This window comes from Bos javanicus, chromosome 9 (genome assembly GCF_032452875.1).
Source record: "Bos javanicus breed banteng chromosome 9, ARS-OSU_banteng_1.0, whole genome shotgun sequence".
Lineage (NCBI taxonomy): Eukaryota > Metazoa > Chordata > Mammalia > Artiodactyla > Bovidae > Bos > Bos javanicus.
This window is the reverse complement of record NC_083876.1, coordinates 3,091,210-3,106,765: the sequence shown is the minus strand read 5'-3', so window position 1 is coordinate 3,106,765 and position 15,556 is coordinate 3,091,210. Positions and strand designations below refer to the sequence as shown.

At 36.9% G+C, this 15,556-nt stretch overlaps 1 protein-coding gene across 1 annotated transcript in view; it reads left to right on the top strand.

The window, feature by feature from the left end:
- Nucleotides 1-15,556, top strand: part of EYS (eyes shut homolog) — a 280,871-nt gene that overhangs the window by 185,103 nt on the left and 80,212 nt on the right. The window contains 1 exon segment of the mRNA XM_061428706.1: nt 4,444-4,666. Within this exon segment, the coding sequence (XP_061284690.1) occupies nt 4,444-4,666 (223 nt within the window).

The window sequence follows — 15,556 nt, the reverse complement described above, 5'->3', positions numbered from 1 at the left end:
ATACCAGACTACCTGACCTGCCTCTTGAGAAACCTATATGCAGGTCAGGAAGCAACAGTTAGAACTGGACATGGAACAACAGACTCGTTCCAAATAGGAAAAGGAGTATGTCAAGGCTATATAATGTCTCCCAGCTTATTTAACTTCTATGCAGAGTACATCATGAGAAATGCTGGGCTGGAAGAAGTACAGGCTGGAATCAAGATTGCTGGGAAAAATATCAATAACCTCAGATATGCAGATGACACCACCCTTATGGCAGAAAGTGAAGAGGGACTAAAAAGCTTCTTGATGAAAGTGAAGGAGCAGAGTGAAAAAGTTGCCTTAAAGCTCAACTTTCAGAAAACTAAGATCATGACATCTGGTCTTAATCACTTCATGGGAAATAGATGGGGAAACAGTGGCTGACTTTTTTTTTTTGGTGGTGGGGGGGAGCTCCAAAATCACTGCAGATGGTGATTGCAGCCATGAAATTAAAAGACGCTTACTCTTTGGAAGGAAAGTTATGACAAACCTAAATAGCATATACAAAAGCAGAGACATTACTTTGCCAACAAAGGTCCGTCTAGTCAAGTCTATGGTTTTTCCAGTGGTCATGTATGGATATGAGAGTTGTACTGTGAAGAAAGCTGAATGCTGAAGAATCGCTGCTTTTGAACTGTTGTGTTGAAGAAGACTCTTGAGAGTACTTTGGACTGCAAGGAGGTCCAACCAGTCCATTCAAAAGGATATCAGTCCTGGGTGTTCTTTGGAAGGAATGAATGCTGAAGCTGAAACTCCAGTACTTTGGCCACCTCATGTGAAGAGTTGACTCATTGGAAAAGACTCTGATGCTGGGAGGGATTGGGGGCAGGAGGAGAAGGGGATGACAGAGGATGAGATGGCTGGATGGCATCACCGACTCGATGGACATGAGTTTGAGTGAACTCTGGGAGTTGGTTATGGACAGGGAGGCCTGGTGTGTTGTGATTCATGGGGTTGCAAAGAGTCGGACACGACTGAGCAACTGAACTGAACTGAACTACCCTTATACAAATGGCAGGCAAAAACACAATACAAAAATTCATTATGGAATATACACCGAAAACCCTCAACAAAATATGAGCACAACATAAAAAGCATGTTTTTGTTACAAAGTGGAAAAATTACAAAGTGGAATTTTTTTTTTTCCCCCAGGAATGCAAAACTGATTTAACATCTAAAAAGTATGAATGTAATACACCGTATCACTAGAATGAAGAACAAACCACACAAAACCAGGGCAAAAACCATCAATAAAATCCAACACACATTCATTATAAAAACTCTAAAATAGCTTAGAAAGAGAACAAAATTCTCTCAATCTGATATAAAACATCTGAGAACATTGTGTAGGTAGCAACATGAGTCTGAGTGAACTCCGGGAGTTGGTGATGGACAGGGAGGCCTGGAGTGCTGCGATTCATGGGGTCGCAAAGACTCGGACACGACTGAGCGACTGAACTGAACTGAACTGAATGAAGTGATACTGGCATATTTTCCCTCTAGAACAAGAACACGACAGGGATAGCCACTTTCACTATCTCGTCAAGGTTGAACAGGATTCTCCAGGCTTGGATAGAGAGAAAAGAAATATGAAAAACACACAGATTGAAAAGTAAGAAGTACAACTACCTTTATTAACAGATGTCATAAGCTCATATATAGAAATCCTTAAGAAATGCAGAAAAGAACTACCGGACTAGTGACTGAGTTTATAAAGTTTCAAGGATACAAGACAAAATGCAAATATTAATTGTATTTTAATATACCACAACAAAATTTTGAATATAAAAGTAAAAAAAATATTTTCTAATAGTATTAACATGATAAAATAATTACATATAAATTTAACTAAATAAATGGAAGAATTTAACTGAAAATGATATAACATTGGAAAAGAAAAGAAAGAATATCTAAACAAATAGCGAGATATTGTGAATTCATTGATTGGAATTTCATATTGTTGAGATGGTAATTATTCCCAGTTTAGAATATTGACTCATTGCCATCCCTGTCAATAGTCCAGCAAGATTTTCTGAAGAAATTGACTAGCTTATACGAAACTTTATACAGGATTGAAAAAAAAAAAGAAAAGACAAAGTTTGCTGACTACCAAAATTTACATAGGCTTGTGAGAAAGAATGAGAACTCTATATTGACAGAAGTCAACTGATGTTTATGATCAATTGATTTTTCACATTAGTGAAAAAAACAATTAAATACAAAAAGAATAGTTAAAAAAATCTCGACTATTGTACCAACATGTAATGCATCATATTGATACATATATATTAAATAACACATTTTTCATATATATAGATTATGTCCTTATATCAACTTAATGCAAAAAAAAAGACTCAATGAAATTTAGCTCAAAATTATGTGTTAAAATGATAAAAAGTTCTGATAAATCATAAGAAAAAAAATCTTTACACTATTGGTTAGATAAAGTGTTCAGATATAATAACAAAACCATTATATATAAAAGAAAAGTTGCAAATTGGACTTAATAAAATGAAAGAAAAAATGTTAATTTAGATTTAATTTTTCATATCCAAAAGTTGTTAAATGAGAATAAGAAAAGTCTGTGGGGTCTACATGGATGCACCTACAGCACTCGGCGTGTGAGTATATAGCTCAGACTTAAATATTCTTCATGTGATGAGGGAGAACAGCGTTGGGTCCCTGGGTAGGGAAGATCCACTGGAGAAGGTAATGGCAACCCACTCCAATATTCTTGCCTGGAAAATCCCATGCAGTGAAGATCCTGGCAGGCTACAGTCCATGGGGTTGCAAAGTGTGGGACATGACCTAGTGACTAACACTTTCACTTTTATGAAAACTCAATGCAAGAGAAGAAAAGCGTATTTGCAAGTCACACATATAATAACAGAACTGTATTCAGAATATGAAAAGAGTACTCACTACTCAATAAGAAAACTCATAGCACAATTTAAAAGCTATACATGTATGAAGAGAAATGTCATTATAAAATATATACAAATGACTAATAAATGAGAAAATATTCAAAATCTTTCTCATGGCAATACACATTGAATTGAGATACTATTTCACATCCACTAGAATAGGTGTAAGAAAACGGACAGTATTAAATGTTGGCAAGAATGTGAAGCAATAGGAATTCCATACATTGCTGGTGTTAAGGTAAAATGGCACGTCTACGTTGCAGTACTATTTGAGAATTTTTTTTTAAGTTACTTATAAAATTACAATGAAAGTGAAAGTCACACAGTCGTGTCTAACTCTTTGCGACCCCATGGACTATACAGTCTATGGCATTACCCCAAGCCATAATGCTGGAGTTGGTAGCCGTTCTCTTCTCTAGGGCATCTTCCCAACCCAGGGCTAGAACCCAGGTCTCTCACACTGCAAGTGGATTTTTTACCAGCTGAGCCACAATTGCAATATAAATCAGCAATTTCACTGCTAGATATCTATGCAAGAGCTATGAAAAATATATGTATCCACCCAAATAATCATGAATGTATTAGTAACTCATAAAAGTTAGTTGCTAAGAGAATAGATCTTAAATGTTCTCATCATGAGAAAAAATATAAAATAAAAAGCAGTGACTGTGTGTAGTGATGAATGTTAACTAGACTTACAGTGGTGATCCTCTCACAATATATACATATACTGAATCATGATGTTATACAACTGAGACTAATATAATGTTATGTCAGTTGTATCTCAATAAATATGTTAAAAGTGGAAACAACCCAAATGTTTGCCAACTTCTGAATGAATAATGCTGTTGTTGCTCAGTCACTCAGTTGTGCTCTACTCTCTTGGTGATTCCATGAACTGCAGCACACCAGACTTCCCTTCACTCTCTCCCAAAGTTTGCTCAAACTCATGTCCATTGAGTCAATGATTCCGTCCAACCATCTCAACCTCTGTCGTCCCCTTCTTCTCTTGCTCTCAATCTTTTCCAGCATCAGCGTCTTTTCCAATGAGTCGGCTCTTCACATCAGATGGCCAAAGTATTGGAGCTGATACATGCATGAAAAGTCCTCAAAAACTGTATTCTAAGCAAAAGAAACCAATCACAAATGACAATATATAGTAGCATTCTATTTCTATGGTTGCAGAAATTGAATGTGTAGAGACAGGTTAATGGTTGCCTGAGGCTGGAATTGGAGTTGGAGACAAAGAGCTCTGTTTTGGTAATGGAGATGAGCTAAAATAGGATCCTGCTGGTGACTCAAAAGCTGTATACACTTGCTAAAGTTATTGGATTATCTATTTGCAATGCCTGAATTCTATGAGGCATAAATTATATAATGATAAATGTGTTTAAGAAGATTTTGTGAACTCTAGAGACTTTCTTTGTTAAGTTTTGCTACATGTCTATGTTCATAGTTTCTTTATTTCTGTATGTGTGTGTGTGATCTTTTAAAGTCTATTCTGTGAGAAGTCACTGGAATTTTGTATTTCTCAGTCTTGTTGGAAAGGAGCAATTAGTCAAAATTAAAACTCAGCATGCATCTGGGAATGCCCAAAAGGATTCCTCAGTCAAAACTGTGAAACTGATGTCAACAAGTGTTGAACAAAGCCATGTCAGAATGGTACTCAATGCATTGATATTATAAAGATAAATATGAATCTAACAAACAAAGAAATGGTTTTAAAATATATTTCAACATTACTAAACTGTTTGAAGAGTATGAATAAATTTCTAATTAATGTATTGTAATTTTTAAACTCAAGAACATCAGAAAATCTACTTAACTTGGATTTGTTCATTTTTCCCATTTTAAATATAAACCACAACCTCAAAAACACAAGTCAGTTTCATTTTATATTATTCTGACAGAATCCTCCCTATGAACATTGTGCTTTCATTTTTAGTTATTTAAAAATATTTTCTTCATTATTTGGTTATTTTATATTGTTGTATATATTTTAACATTTCGATTTAATATTCAATTAAAACCAGAAAGTGATTTAGGAGTTCCCACAAATGACTAACTTCATTTTGGTAAAATTCATATATGAATTAATAATATGAATTCATATTCATATCTTAAGAACTGCCTTATCCACACATGCAGTGGTTGATCCTGGCTGTTCAGTAGGCCCTCAGCCAGAACTATCAGCCAGAACCATAAATATAACTCCTCTGTATGGCTTGGCTTTATCCTAGCATGATGGCTGGGTTCTAACCATCCTCAGATAACTAGACACTGTATGGCCTTTTTAAACCTAATCTTAAAAGCCACAGAGCATTGTTTCCCCATAGTTGTAGTTTGCTTACACTCAATGGGGAATTATAGGCCCCAACCCTCAATTAGGAAAATTTTGAAATAAGATAGTAAGAAGAGTATGTGACATAGAAAATAATGTTGGGGTATTTTGGGAAATAGGATCTTCTACATCAGTGCACTGAGAACTTCTGTTACATACTTATGAAAATAATGTCCACCATTCTACTCCCCACTTAAGAATCCTTTCATTATATTTGAGATATATACAATTTAAAAAAAAATAATTTTCAATTTTCTTTTATATGTGTATGTGTTCACCAATAGCTACAAGCAAATTTCATAAGCAACTTCAGACACCACAAGAGTCTTTTCCTTGCAAGACTAATGCCATAAGGATGAAATATGAGAAAAGATTTTGATTGCATGTATAATTAATAATTAGATGCTGGGAAAGATTGAAGGTGGGGGAGAAGGGGATGACAGAAGATGAGATGGTTGGATGGCATCACTGACAGAATGGACATGAGTTTGAGTAAACTCCAGGAGTTGGTGATGTACAGGGAGGCCTGGCATGCTGCAGTCCATGGGGCTGTAAAGAGTCAGACACGACTGTGCGACTGAACTGAACTTTTAAACAAAAATATATGAATTTTAAATCCTGTTGACAAAAATAAAACAATGTTATGTTTTAAGCTTAACATTTTAGTGGCTTATAATATTTCCAATTAAAGTAGAAAACTCTTAATGTGTTTTTAAATTGTTGTGGAATTGGTTTTAAATAAATGAGAAATTCTGAACCATTATTTTGGCATAAGTCAAAAATGTCCATTTTGTTTTATAATAAGGGTTTGGGGATAGATGAATATTAGTGGATATGTCCAGTGATGAAAGTAAAATCTGATGCTGTAAAGAACAGTATTGCGTAGGAACCTGGAATGTTAGCTCTATGAATCAAGGTAAATTGGACGTGGTCAAGCAGGAGATGACAAAAATAAACATTGACATCTTAGGAATTGGTGAACTAAAATGAACAGAAATAAGTGAATTTAATTCAGATGATCATTATATGTACTACTGTGAACAAGAATCCCATAGAAGAAATGGAGTAGCCGTCATATTCAAAAGAGTCCTAAATGCAGTACTTGGAACCTCAAAAATGACAGAATGTTCCTTCATTTCCAAGGAAAACTAGTCAACATCACAGTAATCCAAGTCTACACCTCAACCACTTATAATGAAGAAGCTGAAGCTGATCAATTTTGTGAAGACCTACAATACCTCCTAGGACTAACATCAAAACAAAAGATGTCCTTTTCATCATAGTGGATTGGAATGCAAAAGTAGGAAGTCAAGAGATACATGGAGTAACAAGCAAGTTTGGCCTTGGAGCACAGAATTATGCCAAGAGAACACATCGGCCATAGAAAATACCCTTTCTTGACAGCACAAGACATGCTTTTATACATGAACATCACCAAATGGTCAATATTGAAATCAGATGGATTACATTCTTTATAGCTAAAATTGGAGAAGCTGTATATCATCAGCAAAAACAAGATATGGGGTTGACTGTGGCTCAGATCATCAGCTGGTTATATAAAAATTCAGGCTTAAACTAAAGAAGCAGTAAAACCACTTGTCCAGTCTGGTACGAAGAAAAACAGCAATAACGACAACAACAAATTATGATTATACAGTTGAGGTGATGAACAGATTCAAGGGATTAGATCTAATAAACAGAGTGCTTCAAGAACTATGGACAGAGGTTTATTATATTGTACATGAGGCAGTGAACAGAACCATCACAAAGAAAAGGAAATGCGAGAAGGCAAAAGTGGTTTTCTGAGGAGGTTTTACAAACAGCTGAGGAAAGAAGAGAAGTAAAAAACAAGGGAGAAAGTGAAATATATACCCAACAGAATGCAGAGTTCCAGAGAATAGCAAACAGACAAGCAGGCTTTCTTCAATGAACAATGCAAATAAATAGAAGAAAACAACAGAAAAGGAAAGACTAGAGATCTCTTCAAGAAAATTGGAGATATCAAAAGAATATTTCATGCAAAGATGGGCACAACAAAGGATAGAAACAGCAAAGACCAATAGAAGCAGAAGACGTCAAGAAGAGATGGCAAGAATACACAGGAAAAACTGTACAAAAAAGATCTTAATGACCTGGATAATTAAAATGGTGTAGTCACTCACTCAGAGTCAGACATTCTGCACTGTGAAGTCAAGTGGGCTTTAGGAAGCACTCCTGCCAATAAAGCTAGTGGAAGTGATGGAATCCTATCAGAGCTATTTAAAATCTTAAAAGATGTTGCTATTAAAGTTTTGCACTCAATATGCCCACAGATTTGGAAAACCCAAAAGTGGTCACAGGACTGGAAAAGTCAATATTCATCCCAATTCCCAAGGAAAGCAGTATTAAAGCATGTTCAAACTACCGGATATTTTCACTTATCTCCCATGCTAGTAAAATTACGCTCAGAATTCTTCTGGCTAGGCTTTAGCAGTATGTGAACTAATAACTTCCAGATGTTCAAGCTGGGTTTAAAAAAGGCAGAGGAAACAGAAGTCAAATTGCCAACATTTTCTGTGTCATAGAAAAAACAAGGGAATTCCAGAAAACAAAACAAAACATGTACTTCTGTTTCATTGACTATGCTAAAATCTTTGACTCTGTGGATCATGACAAACTGTGGAAAACTCTTAAAGAGATGGGAATACAAGACCGTCTTACCTGTCTACTGAGAAACCTGTGTGCTTGTCAAGAAGCAACAGTTAGAATCTTATATGGAATAACTGACTGGTTCAAAATTGATATAGAAGTACCACAAGGCTGTATATTGTCACCATGTTTATTTAACTTACATGAAGAGCACATCACATGAAATGCCGGGCCAGATGAGTTGCAAGCTTACAATCAAGATTGCTAGGAGAAATATCAGCAACCTAAGATATGAAGATGATACTATTCTAATGGCAGAAAACGAAGAGGAACTAAAGAGCCTCAAAGAAGAGAGTGCAAAAACCAATTTAAAACTCAATATTGAAAAAACTAAGATCATGGCATCCTATCCCATTACTTCATGGCAAATAGAAGGGGAAAAGGTGGAAGCAGTGTCAGATTTCACTGCAGATGGTGACTGAAGCCATGAAATTAGAAGACAACAGCTTCTTGGCAGGAAATCTGTGACAAAAATAGACAGTGTATTACAAAACAAAGACATTACTTTGCTGACAAAGGTCTGTATAGTCAAGGCTGTAATGTTTCCAATAGTCATTTAAGGATGTGAAATTTTGATGATAAAGAAGGGAGAGTGCCAAATAATTGATGCCTTCAAGGCAGAGTGCCAAGAAGTCTCCTCAGAGTCTCTTGGGCAGCAATGATATCAAACAAGTCAATTCTAGAGGAAATCAACCTTGAAGAGTCATTGGAAGGACTGATACTGATGAGAATAGTCGACACCCTGGAAAAGACCCTGATGTTGGGAAAGATTGAAGGCAGTAGGAGACAGGTATGAGAGAGCATGAGATGGTTGGATGTCATCACTGATTCGATGGACATGAACTTGGTCAAACTCTGGGAGATGGTGAGGGACAAGGAGGTGTGGCATGCCACAGTCCATAGAATTCCAAAGAGCCAGACATGACTTGGCCACTGAACACACATACATACATACACACACACACACACACACACACATGCACACACACACATGGAAGAGACAATTTAAGTACCTACAGTATTATTTCTTCTGTGCACATACAATGTTACTATTGTATTTTGAAATTATAGGCCTGTTATCTCTTCTTCCAATCCATAGACTTCAGATGAAAGTTTTCCTTTAGGATGTTTAGGTTAAAGTTTTAGGAAACAGTTCTTTACTAAAGACTTGCTAAAAGTCACTGATTTGTAAATAACAGAAATGACCTTGTTATCTGGATCTATTATATTAGACCATTTTAAATAGCTTTATAGATACTTTCCCACATCATTAAGAAGTACAATTTGTAGTCTTCACACACTTGTTTGACTTTTATCTGGCTGCTTAAAGTGAGATCTGTTGGGCATTACTGAAAGGCAGTAAACAGGCTCAAAAATTTTAGAATATTCATAAAAGTAGAAATTGAAAGCTATAATACAGGAAAACATTAAAAATACATTGAAAAGTAACTTGCACACAGGTCACAGATGTATGCACATTTACAGATATGCAGTGGACAATATTTTCATCAAAGGAATCTAAATGCAAAGTTTCAAAAACATACTAAGCTGTTAAAATTTGACATTTTCTTTCTTTTTTTTTAAATTTGAACAGTGGAGGTTTAATATAAAGAATTGTTACTCCAATCCTGTTAGAATGAAAATGGGATTGGTAGTAAGAAGTAACTCTAAAGAACACGGGGGCAGAGCAGATATAAGAAGCACCACTATCTTTGGGGCTTAAACAGATACCCAAGGAAGAGCTCTCATCCCTCAAAGCTGAGATCTAGATGGTGTTAGAGCATGCTGACTTGGAAGAGAATTCATGTGATGCCACACCAGTGGAGGGGCTCCCCTGGTGGCTCAGCAGTAAAGAATCATCCTGCAATGCAGGAGCCACAGGAGATATGGGTTTGATCTCTGGGTGGGGAAGATGCCCTGGAGAAGAGCATAGCAACCCACTCCAGTATTCTTGTCTGGAGAATTCCATGGACAGAGGAGCCTGGTGGGCTACAGTCTATAGGGGCCCAAAGAGTCGGACACAACTGAAGCGACTGAGTATGCATACACACACACACACACACACACACACACACACACACACACTAGCCCATTGGAATTTGCCAGAAATCCACCCTTGGGCATGCTGAGGAGAGCTGCTCACAAGGAAGTGTCTCACCAGAGGCACTCTGCAGCAAAACCACCTAAGGGATTTTCCAGGGGCAGCTGCTGGCCACTATGTGCTGCTGGTTGCCGTGTATTGGAAGAGTCTGGTGCTGAGCAGCTCTGCATACTGCAGAAGGCATGTGCTGTGGAAGTTGTTCATGCTTTAGGAACTGGTCCCCACAGTAGCAGCTGGCTAATCTGGTCCACTAAAACCAACATTTTCAAAAGACAGTAAAGAGAAACCTCATCATCATATGAAGATCTTAAAGATCCAATCCATCAAGTCAAATTTGACTATAAATTCAATCTTATATTAATTTACCAATAAATCTAACCATTATCCCTTTAACAAGATTGACTTTTCAATTTAAATTTCTAGTTTTGAGAATTATAGGGCTAGTATATTTATGAGTCAACTTAGAGAAGTAATCAACTTTTAAAAATATGAATAGCATTATATAAATATGGGTTTCTCTGGTGACTCAGGTGGTAAAGAATCTATCTGCAATGCAGGAGAGCTGGGTTTGATCTTTGGATTGGGAAGATCCCCTGGAGAAAGGAATGGCTACCCACTACAGTATTCTTGCTTGGGAAATCCCATGGACAGAGAAGTCTGGCAGGTTACAGTTCTGGGGTCGCAAAGAATAGGACACGACTGAGTAACACTTTCACTTTCATATAAATAGAGGCAAATATGCATTTGTATGTGTTTATTTTTTATCAAAAACATAATGCTTTATTAACCTATTATTATACTTAGTCTAATTGTCTAGAAGCTGTTTTAAACTTTATCATCAAATGGAAAGCCAGATAGCTAGAGACATTGTCATTCTTCAGTTTATTGGAATCGTATTAATTAATGTATAAAATTTTAAAATAATGGAGCTTGTTGTTAAATGCTTTGAAAATCATGATTTAGATAAGATGAATGTTACAGAAATTCAAATTGGGTTTCCTTACATTGGATGAAACAGATCACTAAGTAACTAGTTGTAATAACTGAAATAAACTTAGTCATGAATTTAATATGAGCCCCTATATGTATTCTAATTGTGTAGATAGCCTACATTCTTTAAAATTTACACTGATCACAATATATATTGTACTTGGCCTGAATTGTACTTAACTAAAAATATTGTCTGCCCCTTTGGTTAAATTAGACTAATGATTAAAATGAGGGCAGAATATAATAAAAGTGACAGGAGAGTAAAAATACAACTTTTTCAAAAAGGCAGAAATAACACAGTCTAATTTGAATGGTGAATGAAAACCAGGGTCTCAGAAATAAATAAGAATGTAGGGAACAAAAAACAGTTTTCAGCCCCCAAATTCTCGCACCCTCAATCTCATCACTGATAAAGTTGCTAACTCTGACAGATGAAGTAGTGGTGATAGAATCAGTGTAAACTAATAAAATATGAAGTTAAAATAATGAAAAAAATAGTCTTGAGAACTATTTTCATTGTCTTAAAGGAGATTAAGAGAATTGCTTAAAATAATAAGAAAAATAAAAGCCCTTTGACTTGAATGCTTTTAATTAAAAATGTATCTAAGCATTGCTATTTTAGAAAGAATGTGTTTCTGAACAGTAATTCTCACACTAGTTGTACCAGACTTTAGCTCCATTGGAATCTCCTGAAGGACTGTTTAAACACAAATATTTTTCCCTGACCCTAGAGACTCCAATTCAGGAAGTTTGGGGTGCATTTCTACAAAATTCTCCAGAGATGCTGAACTGAGCTCAAACAGCATTAAAACAGAAAACTCTCCCACACTTTTCCCCTACTTTATTCACACATCTAACTGAAGATTTTACTCTTCTGTAATGAAACTGGGCTAAAATCAGGGGGTTGGGAAAGTACTAAAATGAAGAAAGAAGCACTCTCAGTTTCCACTTGAATATATGGACTAGGTTTTAATTCTTATAGTTAGATTAGAGAGAAAATAAAACTACCTCCCTGAGAAAGATATTAGAAACTTAGTTATAGGAATTTATTTGGCATCTGCTGCTGCTGCTGCTGCTGCTGCTAAGTCACCTCAGTCGTGTCCAACTCTGTGCGACCCCATAGATGGCGGCCCACCAGGCTCCCCCGTCCCTGGGATTCTCCAGGCAAGAACACTGGAGTGGGTTGCCATTTCCTTCTCCAATGCATGAAAGGGAAAAGTGAAAGTGAAGTCGCTCAGTTATGTCCGACTCTTTGCGACCCCATGGTCTGCAGCCTACCAGGCTCCTTCGCCCATGGGATTTTCCAGGCAAGAGTACTGGAGTGGGGTGCCATTGACTTCTCCATTGGCATCTAGTCAAATCCAGTATTCTTGTCTGGAGAATCCCATGGACAGAGGAGCCTGGTGGGTTACAGTCCATGGAGTTGCAAAGAATTGGACAGGACAAAGGTGTTAGTTGCTTGGTGTTAGAGAAATCATTTTGACTCATTTTCCTAGACTGGGATAGTCTTGAATGATCCAAGGCAAGAAATTAGGACACCTGCTAGGAAGATACTATATAATACAGACTAGAGATGGTGGTGACTACCATTGCTACCAGGAAGACATATGATAAGGGTTTTAAGTACCTAATTTGGAGTACTTTTCTAAATAAGATTCAGTATTTTGATAAAGGACTGGATGTGAATCAAGAGATAAAAAGAAGCTTAAGTAACTCTAAGCTTTATGTTCCATTGCAAGGTTGGAATATAATTTCCTAAAATGAGAAAATATGAAAAAAGAGAAGCATAATTGGGAAGGGTGGAGTTTGGGTGTTAGCTGTGATGCCTAATGAAGGCAAGAATAAGTGTGAGGTGGGAATTCAGGGGTGTCAGTGTCCATCCTAGAGGAGACTCTGGGCTTCTTATATACATCTCAAAGCCAGAAATATAGTAATGCCATTTAAAACCAGGAAACTAAATGAAATTATCTTGATATTGGTCTGTATCGGGAAATGAGAGGTTTTCACACTGAGACCTTGGGCACTCTTATATTTAAGGGTAATTGCAGGCAGACACTTTAACCTCTGAGCCACCAGGGAAGGTAATTAAATGATAGGAATATAAAATGAAAAAGTAGGAGTCAGTGAATTGAGGTCATAAACATCCTCATGGACACTATAAAGTACTATAAGAATGCTAAGTCAATACTAGAATATCTTAAAATAGGTCACTACAAATGTTTAGAGAAAAATGAGTTGATTTTTGCAAAAGGAAATTGAAAATGATGATTTCCCTAAAAATAACAGTTTGATAGAGTGGTGAGAAAAAAAAAATATTGACTATGCCCAGAATGGAAGGAAAGAAATGGTCATTTCCTGTAATGGAGTGGAGGCTAAAGGAAGTTTAAAATATACCACTTATGGGATGGGATATAGTAGGACTTGGCTTAGCTAGGATGAGAGCTAATTATAATAGGAGGAAGAGTAGAATATTTTTATCAGTTTAAATGTTTTCAATATGTAGTGTTGAATCATTTGGAAAGTATCTTCCATTTGCTTTTATTCCCAAGCAAAATAAGAACTAAAGTGAGATGAAAAGATGTAAAATAGCTATACACATAAATGGGAGGGAAATAGAGTATATTACTTAGATGCAATAATAGATGTATCCTTGGAGTTAATGAAATGAATTTAAGTGAGTTCAATCTGCAGTAAATTGTAGCATGCTCAAACCATGTGTAGTTACTCATATGCTCATATGAAATAGCTTGTATGTTGAATTAAACTACAGCTGGGTCTTAATCAGGCTGCAATAATGGAGGGAAAAAGGTGAGTGATTTGAAGGTATATGCAACAAGTCAGTTTAGAAATGGACCATGCCATCTAATTCAGGTAAGTAGCAAAGTGAATATATGAAAGGACCAGAAGATATTGAAGAGTTGGTAGGTGAATGGATTGTGGGGTTTAAGAATTGACTTAATATACTAAAAGGATTGAGCTGAAAAAGTGAATGAGTCTGTCAATGGAAGTACCACATGATGCTTAAAATTAGGATTGTTGAGGGAATGTCATTAGGTATGAAGAGTTGACTCATCGGAAAAGACTCTGATGCTGGGAGGGATTGGGGGCAAGAGGAGAAGGGGACGACAGAGGATGAGATGGCTGGATGGCATCACTGACTCGATGGACGTGAGTCTCAGTGAACTCCGGGAGTTGATGATGGACAGGGAGGCCTGGCGTGCTGCGATTCATGGGGTCGCAAAGAATCAGACAGGACTGAGCGACTGATTTGATCTGATGGTATGTAGAATACTACAGTGGGAGTAATTTGGAAAGTTAAGATGAAATTTAGATCTTGAGTAAAGATGGTCTCCTCCTCTGAGAAGTGAAATATGCAGGTGTTGAAATAACTCAGTAAAACTGGGATTGTATCAGAGAAAAATATATGATAGTCCAGGTGTCAAATGCTGAAAAACTAGAATGAGAGGGAATCCCCAGGAGGGTTAGCTGTGGATACTACAGGAAGAAATATGAGTAGCACCATCTTCAAATAATTGAGATGTTTAAGGAGGAGGATGGGGCACTATCTGCAAGTCACAGGAGGACAAGGAGGACACCTGCTAATAGTCACAACTGATGTGAGTGGGGAGGGAGAGAGAGCAGCCATCACGTGAGATTATGTAAAAAAAAAAAAAGTGTTTATGAGTCTATTTCTGTTTTATAAGTAAGTTCTATTGTATCCTTTTTCAGATTGCACATATAAATGACATCATATGATGTTTGTCTTTGACTTACTATGTGTGGCAATCTCTTTGCAAAGTTAGGATGAAGATTTAGATCCATGTTGTTGCAAATAGCATTATTTCATTTTTCTTATGACTGATAATATTTCATTGTATATATGTGCAATATCTTCTTCATCCATTCCTCTGTCAATGGGCATTTAGGTTACTTCCATGTGTTGGCTATTGTAAATAGTGGTGCAATGAACATTGAGGTGGATGGAGATTGAGTCAATAAGTCATGTCCGACTTTTGTGACCCCATGGACTGTAGCCTGCCAGGTTCCCCTCTCCATAGGATTCCCCAGGCAAGAATACTGGAGGGGTTAGCCATTTCCTTCTTCAAGGGATCTTCCCAGCTCAGGAACTGAACCCAAGTCTCCTTCATTTCAGTCAGATTCTTTATCAACTGAGCTACAAGGGATTGGGGTGTATATATCTTTTCAAATGATGGTTTTCTCCTGATACATGCCCAGGAGTGGGATTGCTGGGTCATATGGTAGCACTGAGGCTGAAGTTGCAGTGTTTTTTGGTCATCTGATGTGAACAGCTGAGTCAGTGGAAAAGCCCCTGATGCTGAGAAAGATTGAGGGCAGAAGGAGAAGAGAGCATCAGAGGATGAGATAGCTGGGTGGCATCAGCAATGCAATGGACATGAACTTGGGCAAACTTTGAGAGATGGTGAGGGACAGGGTGGCTTGACATGCTGCAGTCCATGGGGTTGCAGA